Source organism: Anthonomus grandis, chromosome 13 (assembly GCF_022605725.1).
Source record: "Anthonomus grandis grandis chromosome 13, icAntGran1.3, whole genome shotgun sequence".
In the NCBI taxonomy this organism is placed as follows: domain Eukaryota; kingdom Metazoa; phylum Arthropoda; class Insecta; order Coleoptera; family Curculionidae; genus Anthonomus; species Anthonomus grandis.
In genome coordinates this window covers 5,249,818-5,266,660 of record NC_065558.1, presented here as the reverse complement: position 1 = coordinate 5,266,660, position 16,843 = coordinate 5,249,818, and the positions used below count along the sequence as shown (strand labels likewise).

Sequence of the window (16,843 nt, the reverse complement as noted above, 5' to 3'; positions counted from 1 at the left end):
ATTTGTAACGTGTCTCAAGTTCCTAGAATAATTTTTCATTTTTCTTTTCCAGTTAAGTTCAGTATTCAGAAAGTCCAATAAATAATTAACTTCAGAAGAACAAACAATATTCCTTCATGGTTTATTTCAATCAAAGAATAGGCCTTTGGTTGGAGAGTCTACTTTAGTCTATTGGTGTTTTCTGTTACCTCAGTAGGATGTTCGATCGCCTTGATCACCATACTCTACAGATAAAGATGTCAAAGAAGCGCTGAATACATTATCCAATTGGAAAGTGTCGGGCATAGACGGTATCCCGACTCTCTGGATGAAGAAACTACATGCAATCCATCACAAACTGACACTAGCATATAATAATAATGAAAATAATAATAATAAACGTCTTTATTAGGATAATAAGTATGCATATAAAAGTTGCACATCATGCAGCAAAGATGGCGAAAATTAACCTAGGGTTACTCTTACACTTGACCATCAATTACCACACAATATGCCTTATTTCACAATAAAACTAACAAAAAATATAAATTCTTATACAAAAACAAAACGATTAGTGTACCTCTTGAGGTGATACCTAGAATTATGCTTGCAAGGCTAAAAGGTAGCTCTTAAATTTTCGTTTAAAGGAACCTATACTGCATGCTTTGAGATCACCATTTAACGAGTTATAATTGCTCACAGCTACGTAACTAAAACTAGCCTGAAAAAGTGCTGCTCTGTGCTGAGGCACATTCAGACGATTCTGATGTCTAAGGACTCTATCACGAAAAATAAGCTTTTCACGTAACAATTTGATCAAAAAAGTGGTGTGATGTAATAAGACTCTGTTGCATATACTTAACCCACTTAAATCATTGATTTTCTGGAGAAATGATCATATTTTCTCAAACCATAAATATAACAGACATTCTGCACATACATTTTGATCAAGACAGGGGTAGAAAGTTACAATAGTTTAGGATTGACAAAACTAAAGATTCACACATTTTTTTCCGCATTTTAAAATATGCCTCTTTGAGTACAATATTTTAACATATGTCTTTTGTAACAATTTTTTTATATGCTCTCTAAACCTAAGACTCGTATCAATCCTCTCCAACTTTACCCTTTTATTCTGTTTGCAATACAGTAAGGTCCCAGTTTTACTTTCATTTAGTTTTAATTTGTGATTATTCGAGTATTACATGATAGAAGATAAATCCTGGTTGAGAAGATCTGTTGCAACATCTGGGTCTGAAGAATCAAGGTAATAAAGTAATTGCGTATCATCTGCATAAGATTGGACATAAGAATGCTCTGTGGGACCCCCGAGACAAGATCTCCTGGTACAGAAAAAGTTATTCCAACTTTTTGCGGCCTATTTGATAAATAACTTTTGAAGAAGTTGCAAGAGCAAGGATTTTAACCCAGATATTGCAACTTAGCATACAGCAGATCATGGTCAAGGACATTAAAATGCCTTGAAGTAATCAAGGGATATTGATATACTAAACTAATATTTTTATCCAGAGCTCGGATTATGTTATCAATTAGATATATTAGTAAGGCTGTTAAAGTACTGTGTCCCGCTCTAAAATCAGATTGGTGCAATGGGAGAAGTTTATTTTCCACAAAGTACTTTAATACCGAAGAATGAACAGCCCTCTCAAGTACCTTTGATACAACAGGTAACAAGCTAATTGGTCTTTAACATCAAGATCTTCAACACGAGATGGATTCCGAACTTTGGGTACTGGACATATGATAATCATATAATAAATGAAAACCAGAGTATTCCTGCACGGCGAAAGGAAGGACTCATCTAACACCAAAAATTAAAGTAAGCAAAATCATAAAAACATTAATTTATTAAAAATCCCAGAAAATATTACAGTTTTATCCTCCATCTGCTTATATATTAAGTTTGCCAACGAATAAATCAAACAAAAAGCGAAGCGTATGATAAGATCATTATAGGAAAAAGAGCGTTCGTAAACAGCGGTTTTGTAAAACAATAGCTTACCCCTATGCCTAAAACTAATATTGTAAATATCTATCCTTAAAAATACAACTATTTTGAACATTTATTGTAAAAAATTTTGTTATAAAAACATGCCTGATGTAGTTCTCGCTTCTTCGCCATGTTCAGATAGTCAGCTTCTGCGATCTTGTGAGAAACATGTTCAAACCTATTTTTATTAATCTTATGCCATATATTAGCCTCAGACAGGTATCTTGAAACTTCTGAATTCCGATTAAAAATTGGTAGTATTAGCCGATCACATAGCATAATTTTTGTTTTCTAAGACATAAATTGTCTATTGTTGTCTAGCAATTTTTGTCTAAAGAATGCCTAAATTCCGAACATTATTTTTGATAATTAACTCTATTTCATTAATTTGAATTTTAATCAGATCTGCAGTGCCTTTAATATCGGGTTTTTTTATTCCCAAACAGCAAAATTTATTTGGGTTTTACGTAAGAAAATGATCCAAGGAAAGTTTCAAGAAAAACTAGTGACAAGCTAAAAGAAGAACATTTGGTCCCTAGAAATTTAATATAAAAAAAAATCTGACAAACCTTAAGAAGTGGCATGGCATTGTGAATATTCATATCTCAATGATATCAATCACCTGTGACAATGACATTATGAAAAAATCAAAAAAAATCGGACAATACACAACGTTATTGTCAAGTATTTATTAAGTATATTTAATTGTCATATTATTTTACATACAATCTCAAAAATTGCAAAATATTTAGGTTTGATTTAATTGTTGACATCCCAATAGAAGAATGTATTAATTTATTTATTTGAAATGTGATTTTGCATTAGTACACCAGTTAAATGTATACAATGTCACATCGTAACAAATATTTATAATCCAATTAGGACCAGTATTATATTCGTATTTTAAATTTTTTTGTTGATAATTTTCATTAACTATCTGCTAGTTTACCTTATTGGTCTTTTATAGATCGACAAATATTTTTTTAAGTCTCGTGATCTCATGTGTTTGAAAATCATTTTTTTTTTAAATGGTTTATTAATTTAATCCATAGGAATGTATGTAGTACGTTTAAACAATAAATGATTAAAATTATTCTTTCTAGCAGCTCAATCATGGTGATAAAATCAATACGGAGTAATCCGTTATTATATTTGATAATAAAAGAGATTTTTTATAGGATTAAAGAATTATATCGGCTTAAGGTTCATATGGCAGCAGCTTAAAACTAGAATTTTTAAAAAATATTTTACGTCGCAGATTTACGCCAATGGGTCTGACTGAGAGAGATCAACTTTTGGTAAAAACCGTGAACCAGATAAAGATGGAATTTTTATAGAAATATTTAAAAAAGTTAATTACTAAGTCAAAAGTCAAAATATACTTTATTTGCTAAGTTTACAAACTTATGCTAAAAGCTTCCTAATCCTAGAATTTATAATACAAGTATTTATTTGGTTATACAGGACAAAAACAGAATACAGAATCGATTTTGATTGTACATAGAAGCATATTTTATATAAACAAAGAAAAAACCAAATAATTTTAAATATTAAAATGAATCGTTAAAATACTCTTCAATGCTGTAGTAAGCTTTTGGTAAGATTAATTTCTTTAGTTCTCTCCTAGACTTTTTAAGGTCTGTAACAGTCCTAATCGAAAAAATAACATGATTAAATATTTTACAAAATTGCAACCCATAACGGATATGAGAGTCTATTAAGGCGAAATAAACTGAACGAGCAAACAACCCCCCCAACTCATGCCTGGCAACCCTGACTGCAAAACAACCAGAAGAAAGTTTAGCAGCGAGGCCCTAAAGAAATGATTGATTGATTGCCCAAACCAAACCACCCAAAGCGCTCGCAGGCAGAAGTAACAGCAGACGTGAAGAGATACCATCGGCACCCGAAGACCTATGATTCTTCAAGCACTGAATTGTTTCAAGGACCTCGGTGGCATCTACAGGGTGGAAAAAGAATGATTGGTTGATAGCATTCCGATTAAGATACTGCAATGGATCGCCGTCACTGGGAACTGCTTCCAGTAACTTCTCAGCAATATTAGAAAAATAGTCATTGAAATCAACGGGCCCCAAGTCCGATTCAACCAACCGCCGACGAGAAGACTGCCTACATTCGTTAATGATTAACCAACTTTCCTTCTGTCTGTTACCGGACGAATCTAAGCGCTCATTGTAATATAGTTCCTTTCTGACTTTTATCAGATGCCTATAAATTTTCCGATAATCCTGAAAATAAGACCTGATGAATTGATTGTCAATAGATTTGCGAAGTCTTGCTAAGCATCGCAAATTTTTGGCAGATGTTTTTAGTCCCGCGGTGATCCATGGTTTTCGTCTCTTGGATTTAAGTCTAACCAAGGGAAAGCAGATTTATTTAAGCAGATACAGATATTTTTATCACGTAATGTATAATAAAAGGAAGAAAATGGTTGTGGAGCAGCCCGAATTGCATTCCAGTTAACAGACGAAATGGATTAAGAAAATAAAATACTATAATGTATACATACAGGAACCATAGAGAAGTAGTTTGAGATAGGATATCGATGATCGGAAGTGCGTCGTTTTCAAAATATAGGATGTTGACATTTTTTAAAAAAAAATGAATTTTTCCCTCTGTATTCAAAATGTTTTTGGCAATTTTTAAGAGATTCTTAGGATTTAAATGAAGGAATTGCAAGTGGTTTGTCTTGTCCAGTGACTGATATACAGCACATTTTTTTAAATTTTTTGAACAGGGTTTACTTTAGTTTAGATTACGTATTTGTAAAGAACAAATGCAAATTCGGTGCCTAATTAAGCGCTCATCTTTAAATATCTCAACGAAGTAATGGATAAGTTATAAATGATAGTTATATGCTAATATATGTGTGAAATTATTTGAAAATAATTGGACTTTTCTTATGTGTAATTTGTTTAATAGTATTTAATTTTTGATTAAAATTAACAAAAAAAATTGCCTAACCAAAAGTGTCCTAACTATCGAAATTTTTAATTGAAAGTGACGTTTCCACTCTTAAATTTATCCTCAGGACTCCTACTATTTTTTCGTAAAAAAATATTTCCAGTGGTTTTTTTTTAGAAATTTATTAGCAAAAACAAAGACAGACTTATGATCAAACTAACTCGTTCAACAGTAATGAACAGATTAGTAAACTTTTAATCCCCTCTTTCTAATACACATCTGTCGCACTACGTCTTTGTTTTACACATCCTGTAACTATTTTATCCTGATTTTAAGGAATGAATAATCTGTAAATATTTGATCAATATATTTTAAGGGTACAAACAATAAATCACGAATAAAGATGCCCTTGTAATACTTTTTTCTTGTAAACTTACTTTATCTCAGGGCCGATTCTTATTAATTTCCTAAGGCACTTAATAATATTTTAAAGAAATTATCTTTAATTTACGTATAGATTTCTTATTAATGATTTGTATAAACACCGTGTCACCGATACCGTAAATGCGTATTTGCTCTTCTCGTTAACGTTAAATAGGATTCTCGTGACTCCCGTGTGTGTTTCTCATGTGATACGTTTATGGATAAAGTGGACGTGTATCGACAAAACTTACAAAATTGTTAAAGTTTTGAAGGAGAGATATTAGGGAGGTTTTGGGGTGAATTTTTCCATAAAAAGATTTGATATAGGAAAGCTAAACCCTAATTTTCGCGACAAATAACTGACTTATGGTCAGTCAGTAATGCGGTGTCTTTTAGTCAATTTATAGAATTCAGAACTGTTTCATATGTAAATTCGATTTGATGTATTTTTTTTTAATTTGAAAATAAAGCGTTATAAAAATCTTAAAGAGAATCAGACCAAATGACTTTCGGTCTTCTTTAATCGATTCTCAGAAAGTTTTAGAACTTAGAAAGTTTAGAATTTCTAATATAACCAGAATATAAATTTGACTTGACTTAAGTTTAAAATCATTTATTTTAAGAGTCTTGGAAAAACAGCAAAAAATATCAATTAAAAAATGCTTCTCTCCCAACTCTTTCTCTCACTTTGCACTTGCATAGACTTGGCTTACGTAGAAAAAGAACTACTCAAATGAGATGGAGCGGGTTTAGAAAGAACTAATACATACTTTCGTTTCTTCCCACGGTTTTACGTTAAACATAAACAAATTAAATATGACCCAATTCTACTGAGGTTTGTTTTGACTGTAAACCTCAAAACTCCCCTTCATCAAAAACATAACAATTAAATGTGGACAAGCAGCCGTTATTGTTGTCGTTTTAAGGCCAAACTCCTCAGTCGAGTAATCTGAAATTGTAAAAAATACGTTCAAGTGATGATTCCTTTGTGAAGGGTAAGAAAAACACATAACTAAAGTAAAGTAATTTTAAAATATCTGATGGCAATAAATCTTGATAAATTATTAGTTTCTAAAACTATACTCAAAGAATATTTACCCGGATAAGTTCATATGCCATTAGTCAATATTACGTGTCTTTTATCGTTTTTGTAGCACGATATACATACAAAAACCCTTTTAATTCTTCATTAAATATGCATGTAACACCTTAAAAGAAGCCTTATATTATGTTCGATATAAGTGTGGTGTTTGCAGATGAGATGGCTCCTGCCAATGAAATTTTGGATTATCCAATCCAGAAACCCATTATAAAGAATAAGTTGCTTTATAAAAACAGTTCTTCGCCGAATTCGTTCCAAGAAGTCATGAAAAAACCGCTGGTTGTTTTACAATTATTTGGATTTTTTCCGGTGTCAGGTAAATACACCCATATAATTGAAAATATTATTAACTATAAGGGTATTTATTTTTAGGCATAACAAAACCCAATTACAGAAACTTAAAATTCACTTGGAAATCTTTTCGACTCTTTTTCAACCTGATTTGTTTGTTTGGCATCGTGTTTCACTTTGTTTGCTTTTGTGTTAAACGAAAATTGGATAAAACGTTGGCTTTTAGTAAGTTTTTAAATCTAATAAGAATATTTTATTGTAATACAGATAATAGCAAAAGCGAGACTAAGCTCGTCAAATTCTTAAACTATGACATTCTTTTCGACAAATGAAGCGTACACGTTGGAAAACTTTCTAAACGTTCTCTAACATAATAGAAATATTAACATTTTCATTTTAGATGCAGCGGTTTTTCAAGTCGAAGGTATCATCCTTTCCGGTCTGTTTATCTATTTAGCGAAACAGTGGCCCGATTTCGTAAAAGAATGGCATTTGGTGGAAGTTTCTATGAGAAGCTACGAGCTCACCATGAATTTAAAAAGGAAAATTTGGCTCGTATCTTCTCCGATATTAACTTTGGCTATCAGTAAGTTCATAATTCTTTCCTAAAAGTTTGGATCATTGATTATTTTTAATTTAGTTGAACATAGTATGGTAATTTACCGAGCAGCTTCTAGTAGCATTACGCAGCTCAAAAGTAGAGATTTTTGGAATGTTACCGAAATGATTATTGCTGACCGTGAATTTTCTGAAATATTTGAAACTATAAATTACTCGTTTCCGTTGGGTTTGTATTTTATGGTATGATCAAGATTTAAGAAACTATTTGATCTATTGTACAGTTTTTTTCAGGTTTTGAATATCCAAAAGACGTTTATATGGACTTATTTGGACGTGTTTATTATTATTGTGAGCGTATGTTTTAACTTTAGGCTGAAGCAGGTTTCCAAGAGGTTATATTATATTTCCAAAATCGAGGTATTATTAGGAACCTTTGAAGTGTCCTCTCAGATCAAGTACACAGTTCTTTATTCAGGTTACAGATGAAAATATCTGGCGCACTGTCAGAGAAGACTACGTTAAACTGACAAAATTGTGCGAAAGTATCAACAATCATTTGTGCTGGTTCGTCTTGATCTCCTATTCTACGAATATTTACCACATTTTGTCCCAATTATTTAGTAGTCTACGTCCAATAGAAGATATTTTTTCCAAAGTCTATTTTTACGTGTCATTTTTCTTACTAATTCTACGTGTGACCAGCGTGTGCGTCTTTGGCGGATCGATTTTTGACCAGCACGAAGAAATTACCAGGATTATGACAACTGTACCTTCGGCAGCATATAATATTGAGGTATATCCACGTAGGAGGCATTAATCATTTAAACAAAAATTATTTTCTTTTCAGGTGGAAAGGTTTGTCATGCATCTAGCAACGTACGAGACCGCTTTGACCGGCAAGAATTTTTTTAAGATCACCAGAAACTTAATTCTGAAGGTTAGTATTGCATTGAAAATTAAAATGACCCAAAGAATTTTATTTATTTTGCAGGTTACAAGTGCTATAGTGACATACGAGTTGGTTCTAATACAATTTAACCAAAACGAATTTAAAACCAAAGATTTATAGATGTGTGGATTAGAATAAAATTACTCTTCTTTTATATGGACAATAGTTATTTATTATTTATGTAACAAGTGTATAAAATGATCCTTTTTTTATGAATGGGAAACTTGCCTAAACAATTCCCATGAATAAAAAAGGGGATTTTACAAACGTGTAACATACAACATTTTTTCTACTACCAAAGAAAACATTAAAAATGTCAAATTTCTTTACGCACTTTAACGATTTTACGGTAAAAAAGCACTCATACAAACGTCAAATTACGTAGCAAGGACGTAAATAAACGTAAAAAGGACTTTTTTAGGCACTATGCGTAAAAAGTGAAAACATTACACACCCTGGAAAGTGTTTAAAGTGAGCACTTTACGCACGGTAGTAGAAAAATGCATTTTCATTATTGCTGCACCCCATTACGAAAATGCGCACGTATCGATTTAACGTCACCTTAAATCCCCCATAAACGCGGCCTTATCAAAATTCAAACGTCAACCATTAAAGTTATACCTAACCTTAAAATATCATAACATAACCCTACTTTGTTTTTTCTTTTTATCTTGGAAAAAAAGCATAATTTTAATTAAAAATGAGTGCCCCAAAGAGCACACTAATATTTGAGATTATCGGCGAGTGTAAAACCACTAAAGCTCGCGTTGCTAAAATGACTTTACCGCACGGGCCCGTGGATACACCCGTTTTTATGCCAGTTGGGACACAAGTAAGATGCAGAGACATTTTTAGTATATAACCAGATGAGACCATTCAGTAGCTAATAAAAACAATTTTAATTGATGTATGTATATTGAGGATCCTTTGATGTAAATAATACAATTCCATCAGGGGTTTCTTATGGGGTAAGGCAGAATACTTTGGCTCTGTTTCTCGAAGATCAAATAGTTTTAATAATACTTTGAATGAAGGGGGTTCTTATTATTCAAAAATAATAATTGAGAATGTTCTCTAAAGCATTAAAAAACTTAAGTCCAAAAAAAGCCATAGGCAAGGACAATGTTACAGCATACATTTTTAAAGGATGTGCCGAGGCTCTTTCTGTACCTCTCACACTTTTTTTTAATTTATCTCAAAGTTAGTTTCCAGATAACTTAAAGCAATATAAAGCGTTATAACACCTATATTTAAATTTGTTATTAGTACTAATATTGAGAACTATAGTATATAACAATATTTCAATAACTTTAGAGATAGGTTCTATTTTGAACAACTCGGTCATTTACCAGGGAATTCCACTGTGTCAAATTTGTATGTTTTTACAAGTTTTGCAGCAGACTCCATAAACAGTAAAACTCAACTATGGATGTCATTTTTACTGACTGCATTAAAGCTTTTGATAAAGCTGCTCACACTGTACTAAGAAAATTTGGTTTTGGTTCAGGAGCATGCATGTTTCTTAAATCAATTCGATTAAATCAAGTTAATCTTTGTAAGTCTATATAGCTTTTGATTATCCTCCTTTTTTTTGTATATATTTCTTTTTTAATGTTTTTATTCTGTTTTTTTCCTTAATTTTAAGTTGCTTTGTTAACAACAAGTATTTGTTCATAACAATAAAGCTTATTTTGATCTGATTTAATCCATTTATATCAACCTCAAGGGTACCACAAGTAGTGTTGTAACATGCTCGAGAATTTATTTTTCGAGAACATTCCTCGAGCATGAACGAGAATTTTCAGCACATACGAGCATAAATGAAAAAAATGCAAAGGAAACATATTAGAAAAATATCTGAAATTAAAAATGTTTGTATTTATTTATGTTCTATTTATTAAGTTAAACTTTCAAACAACCTATTTAGGAACTATCCTCTCCCTTTTCGCGCTCGCTTGATTTTAAATCACTCAGAATTTCCGTTAAACCAAATTCAGACTCGTCAGACTCAGAAGAATCATCTTCAATGGTATTAATTTCAGCCCCAGATTTGGTAGTGAGTTTTATTTTTTTTGATTTCGGTTCCATTAAATTGGTAGAGGTGTTTGGCTGGCCGGTATTTGAGCTTGTACTTTGACTCTTTAACGCTATGGGAACGTTCAAATTTATGCTCATTCGTGCTCTTGAGAATAAACGTCACGAAAAAAGTCGTGAACGTTCGCGAACGTTCTTCGAGAATAAATAGGAACGTTCCATTGCTCACAACACTAACCACAAGGTAGCAACTTCTGTTTGCTATATTTATTAATAATTCGCCTCACTGTGAAATATTCCACAAGCCTGCAAGTATCAAATCTTTCGGACTCTGTGAGGTTGCAATGTGATTTGAACTCAGTAAGTCAATGGTTCGATGATTACAAAATGTTTCTAGACATTTCTCTAACTTTCAATCAACTCGAAAAACATAATATATATAGAGAACCAATACAAAATTTCTAACTTTGTACTTTCAAGGAAAAACATTTGCAGAAATCTTGGAGTAATTTTTCAGAAAAATTTAAAATTTAGTGCACATTATTATATCATCATTAGAAAGTCATACAGAACTCTTGGCTTCATTTCTCCAAATTTTTTAAAAGAATTAAAACACTAATATCATTATACAATGCCCTAGTAAGACCACACTTGGAGTATGTCTCTGTAATCTATAGAGTAGGTAATAATGTATTAGAATGTGTAAATATCTTGGATAGAATATTACCTGAAATCTTGCCTGTAGATGAGTATTTTTTTAAGTTTTTGGTGATTTAAACATCAATATGATGAATATTCAAAACCCAGTCAGCAAATTATTTGATAGCTATGACTTTTCTCGGTGGTGGTAAGTGATCACCTATTGACATTTTGCTATATAAACATAACATGTATTATAAAAACTGAAAAATTTTTGACTATAAGGGATTTTAAGCATTTCAATGAACCTGAATTTTTACTTGACCTTCAGTCTGAAGTATGGAGGGATGAATTGTTCTACCTTCATGATATAGATAGTAAAGTTGAGTATCTGACTCATAATATAAAGTAATTATTTGATAAGCATGCTCTCGTAAGGTCCATTAGAGTGACTAAGCCTTATGCACCATGGTTGACTTCTGCAATAAGAGGTTTAATGAGGGAAAGGGACAAGGCAAGGCTCAAATGTAAATTAAACAACTCTACAGAAAATTTTGGACATTATAAAATGCTTCGAAATCTTACTAAGAATTCTATACGTAAGGAAAAGTTGGCTTATTTGCAATATTTGGAGACCCAAAAGGCTCAACGAAAAGTTTGGCAAACTTTAAGAGACCTCAATGTTTATGTTCCTACAAATACAGTTATTCAGATTCCTCGTGAATTGGTAAATGTGGAAGAGATAAATACATATTTCTGCAGCGTTTTTAAAAAATCAAACAACTGTGATAATAAAGTAGCATATTATAATAATAATAAAATAAGGGAAGGCATACAATTTACTTTCAAATTGGTCGATCCCTCTGATGTGTTTAAGTATGTGCAAAGTATTGGGTCAAATGCTGCAGGTATTGATGGCATAACACTTCAGATGGTGAGACTGTGTTTGCATGTGATAATATTACATATAACTCATATTGTCAATAGTTGTCTTGAACATGGTCATTTCCCAAATTGCTGGAAAGAATCTTTTGGTACCCCACTACCTAAAAAACATGATTTTACAGATTTGAGGCCTGTTAGTCTGCTTCCTGTAATATCAAAAGTTCTGGAAAGAGTGGTTCATGTTCAGATCACTGATTACTTTAATACAAATGGCTTTTTTCCTGTGCATCAATCGGGCTTTAGAGCTAGTCATAGTACAACAGCTCCACTTCTAAATATTACTGACGACATTGTAAAAATTCAAGATAGGCAAATGGCTGCTATATTGATTTTGATAGACTACTCTAAAGCCTTTGATGTTATTGATTATGAGTTGATGTGTGCCAAGCTATCATATTATGGTTTTGGGAAGGTTGAAATACTGTCATATTTAATAGGTCGAAGGCAGGTAGTTAGGATAGGTGGTGAGACATCGCAGAGTAGAAACATTATTTCGGGAGTGCCACAAGGCTCCATACTTGGCCCTTTGTTGTATGTTATTTATACTGCAGATATGTTTTCTATTGTATTAACGCACATGCAAGCATATGCGGATGATACACAATTATTATTTCAGTTTAATCCAGACTGTCCTGATAATGCTGCTGAGATTTTAAATTCAGATTTATCTAATATTTTGCGATACTCAACGGAACATAATCTGACAATTAATCCTGCAAAAACTACAATGTTACTGTTTTGTTCTGAAAAAACAGATAAAAAACGGATACAATGCGTTCAGAATACATGCTGTAGATTTGTTTATAAATTAAGAAAATTTGATCATGTTTAAGAAAATATAAAAGAGCTTTTAATAAAAATAAAATATAAAAGGCCAACCCTAAGTGTGATAACTGGTATAATTTTAACTTGACTCTATTTTCTAGAAAACTAAATATGTGTCAACAACCAGTATGAAAACATCTTGTCGAACTTGCATTGTCTTATTTATTTAATGTAACACGACGTTTCGGTTGGTGAGTATCTCCAACCGTTATCAAGTGTAAACTGCCAGCAAACTACTATTCTATATTATAGCTTATAAGCCTATAGAATAGTAGTTTGCTGTCAGTTTACACTTGATAACGGTTGGAGATACTCACCAACCGAAACGTCGTGTTACATTAAATAAATAAGACAATGCAAGTTCGACAAGATGTTTTCACTGTACCATTGTCTACCACCTTCAAAAACACAACAACCAGTATATTTGTTTAAAAAACTAATTTATAGGGAGGCTGTGCATAATCCCTTTTTGCGAGATAAAAATTATTTAGCAATGCCACAACATAGAACTTCTTTTGTTAAAAAGAGCTTCACTTATAATTGTGTTAACTTATATAATAATTTACCTCTTCAATTTAAGGTATGCAATAGTGGTTATTTAAGGTCTAAGTACAAGAGGTATTTATTAGATGTGCAGTAGATTTTTAGAACTTTTTTGGTGACAGATATATTGTATGAATATATGTACTGCATTGTTATGGTTCGTTAAAACTGTTTTATCCTCAGTGTTATCTCTTAAAAACATTCAATTGGACTTTCTCTGTTAACATTTAAAGATGGTGAACTTAATATCCGGAGAATTGGTTGAGTGGAAGAATGGCCAGGAGGCTAAACTTCGCCAGTTGCGCTATTCTTGGGCATATGATGTGAGTGTACATTTTCATATGTTTTTGCATTGTATGTGCAAAGAAATACTTGAATAAAGGCGTTATTTATTTATTTATATAGGCACCACAGATCCAATCAAAAGGTTCAAAAATTATTTTTAATGTTCATTTATGTTAGAAAGTTTGGTATATATCCATACATGATTTTCTTTAATGCTAGGTATATGAACTTATTTCAAAATTAATTGACTCTATAATAGGTTAAATTTGCATTCAGCTTTGTTTATCTAATATGTTGTAAATCACATTAAATATAAAGACTGCTTTATTATAAATAATATTAAATTTCATGTTCCAAAAATACATCTAAGAATAAACAACAATAGGCAGTTCTCTACAAATAAGACTGATTGTTCACCTATAAATAACATGTTAGAAGAATGTAAACTTCATAAAACCTTCTGTAGAACAAATAAAGGATGCTTTTAAAAGAAATTCCTAGTCTGAAAAATGTGTAGTTTCTTTAACTTGTTTTATTTTGTCTAAATTAAATAAAGGCAAAGTAAGAACTTAAACTTAGCCCATATCTTTAAAATTCCTAGGGAACACTAAAGGGCATGCTCCCGGAACAACTAAAATCAATGGGATTGCAAATAATGCTTTCAAATACTTACCATTTGGGAACAAGGCCGGTAAGTTTGAACTCAATCCTAATAATTCTGTTAACAACACATTCCTTCTTAAGGGCATAGAGATCCTTAAAAAAGCAGGTGGCCTACATAAATTCATGAACTGGAATGGAAACTTGCTTACAGATTCCGGTGGGTTTCAAATGGTTTCCCTTCTAAAACTAGCTGAAATCACCGAGGAGGGAGTCAAGTTTCAATCGTTAAATGAGCACAAAGACGAGGTGATGCTCACCCCGGAGCACTCAATAGAAATCCAGAATGCCATTGGGGCAGATATCGTTATGCAGTTAGATGATGTAGTAAAAACTACTAATCCTGATAAAGAGAGGATTGAAGAGTCTGTGCATAGAACCACCAGGTGGTTGGATAGATGTTTAAAAGCTCATAAAAATCCTGACACTCAAAACATTTTTCCTATAGTGCAAGGTACTTTGTATGAAGATTTGCGGAAGATAAGTGCAGCAGACCATGTTAAAAGGGATGTCAATGGGTTTGCTATTGGAGGACTAAGGTAAGGTATGTTGTGACATTTCAAAGTGATTTTAATGTTGACCTTGTATCAAAGTTTGAACAAACATATGTACTTTACTCAATTTTTTAGTGGAGGAGAGAGTAAAGATGACTTTTGGAAAATAGTGCATCTCTGCACAGATTTACTTCCAAAAAATAAACCGATTTACTTAATGGGGGTTGGGTTTGCAACAGATCTTGTTGTATGTTGTGCGTTAGGAGTTGATATGTTTGACTGTGTTTTTCCTACAAGAACTGCTGTGAGTCACTATATTTCACCACAATTTCATTATTCTTAAACCAGTTTATTATATTGTAGAGATTTGGTTGTGCTTTATTGATGGATGGTCAAATAAACCTAAGAAAAAAACAATATGAGAAAGATTTCAGTCCGATTGATAAGGATTGTAGTTGTAACACCTGTAAAAACTATACAAGAGCCTATTTACATGGAATTGTTACGGATTTACCTGTGGCTTGTCATTTGGTGACTGAACACAATGTTGCTTTTCAGTTAAGGTATTTAGTTAATTAAACAAATTATATTTTTTCTTACAGTGTGTTGTCCTTTTAGGTTAATGAGGTCCATAAGGGAGAGTATTTTAAAAGGGGTATTCAAGGAGTTTGTACAAACTTTTATGTTAAATTGTTACCCAGATAAGGCTTATCCTACTTGGATAAGAGACTCTTTGAAGGCTGTTAATATAGAACTTTTGTGAATAATACAAATACCAAAACTCAGAGTTAATCTTTTTATTTTCCTTGAGAGTTACATGAAATCATCAGAGTCATTTCCATCATCATATTTATTCATATTGTCAGTGCTCATAAGGGAATTGTAGCTTCGTAATTCAGCATCTTCTTTTCGTTTTTTCTCTTCATCCTCTTCTTTCTTTTTTTGTTCCCTAATAACTTTTTTTTTGTCCTCTCTTTCTAGTCTATCCCTTTTTTCTCTTTCTGCTCTAAAATCTATAATTAAATCAAATTAACTTAAAAGAGCAATAGAAGTTTACCAGGTGTCTCTCTATATATCTTCAGGGCTCTACAATAAATAAATAGAGTGACAAAATGGATTTAAAACACTTGCTATCTATTATAGAGCCCTGAAGATGAATTAAACATTATATGAAATAAATTATTTCACCTGGATGTTCTTCCCTTTTAGTCTTATTCAACCGATTAACAATATCATTTATCCTCTTGGCGACCTTAATTTTCCGCACTTCACTTTCTTTATGGAACCCCACCTGACCCACCTCCATGCCCGCGGTTTTTTTCAGATTGGCCCACATCGTATAAACCACCCCTACGTCGTTCATTTTGTTGCCCATTATGCTGTTTGCTTTTACCAGTTGGGCGGCATCTTCTATAACCGCCGAAGGAATGTCATCTATTGTTTGACCCTAAAAAGTTTCTTTTTGCGATTTTAACTATTGAAAAGAGGCTTATTTTCGTTAACTTACTGGTTTTAGTCTAAGGTATACGTGGGCGGAAGAGACTTGGTCAACATGAAACCAGACGTCCTCTGGCCAGCCCCATCTTATCAGTTCTTCATCTATGAAAAAAAAAATTTAAAGCTAGTTTAACGTTGTGTTTTCTAAAATTAACTGAATTAAAAATAACTTATTGTAATAAACGGCTATTTAAAAGGAAAAAATGATATAAACATAGATTTTGAGAGGGACACTTTATGTCTATATTTGAAGTCAATTACTTACTTTCGTGCTTATCTATACCCATGTACAGGAGCGCGGGAGGTTTGACTATGTTACTCTCGAAGTAAAATACCATTTTTAAAGGCTTATTATAAAAATATTTGTTAATTTTTTTGGTGAATTAAAGTTGTTTATAAAAAACTGAGAGATAACATCACATATCACATAACCTACAAACTTTGAAGTCCCAATGACGTTTTCAACATGTCTATACCACATGTTGCCACATCTGTTTATTTTAATTAATGCATTACGTGTCATTTATTTTGTTAAATTTTGAACTTATTATTGGGTATCTTACAACAGTTATTTTAAGTAATTATGAAATTAACTGCAATTAAATGTATTAAGTGTATTAACACTATGAGATATTTCGTAGTCATAGTTAAATGATTGGCAACGCTGTTAGGTGGACACT

At 32.1% G+C, this 16,843-nt stretch overlaps 3 protein-coding genes across 3 annotated transcripts; 2 read left to right on the top strand and 1 right to left on the bottom strand.

Annotated features, from left to right (window-relative positions):
- Window positions 1-5,443: 5,443 nt before the first annotated feature.
- Window positions 5,444-8,395, top strand: LOC126743685 (gustatory receptor for sugar taste 64f-like). Its single transcript, XM_050450892.1, has 9 exons — window positions 5,444-6,333; window positions 6,595-6,756; window positions 6,813-6,956; window positions 7,132-7,317; window positions 7,372-7,532; window positions 7,584-7,709; window positions 7,768-8,085; window positions 8,140-8,229; window positions 8,284-8,395. Exons 2-9 carry the CDS (start codon window positions 6,600-6,602, stop codon window positions 8,359-8,361), a joined length of 1,260 nt encoding a protein of 419 aa, XP_050306849.1. The 5' UTR covers window positions 5,444-6,333; window positions 6,595-6,599; the 3' UTR covers window positions 8,362-8,395.
- Window positions 8,396-8,884: 489 nt separating this feature from the next.
- Window positions 8,885-15,453, top strand: LOC126743686 (queuine tRNA-ribosyltransferase catalytic subunit). The gene is made up of 6 exons (XM_050450893.1): window positions 8,885-9,073; window positions 14,114-14,203; window positions 14,257-14,711; window positions 14,802-14,970; window positions 15,030-15,229; window positions 15,285-15,453. The coding sequence occupies exons 1-6, from the start codon at window positions 8,942-8,944 to the stop codon at window positions 15,427-15,429; spliced, it is 1,191 nt and encodes a 396-aa protein (XP_050306850.1). The 5' UTR covers window positions 8,885-8,941; the 3' UTR covers window positions 15,430-15,453.
- Window positions 15,449-16,609, bottom strand: LOC126743688 (coiled-coil domain-containing protein 25). Its single transcript, XM_050450895.1, has 4 exons — window positions 16,429-16,609; window positions 16,174-16,265; window positions 15,855-16,113; window positions 15,449-15,679 (listed from the first exon to the last, which is right to left on the bottom strand). The coding sequence occupies exons 1-4, from the start codon at window positions 16,499-16,501 to the stop codon at window positions 15,480-15,482; spliced, it is 624 nt and encodes a 207-aa protein (XP_050306852.1). The 5' UTR covers window positions 16,502-16,609; the 3' UTR covers window positions 15,449-15,479.
- Between the last annotated feature and the right edge of the window lie 234 nt (window positions 16,610-16,843).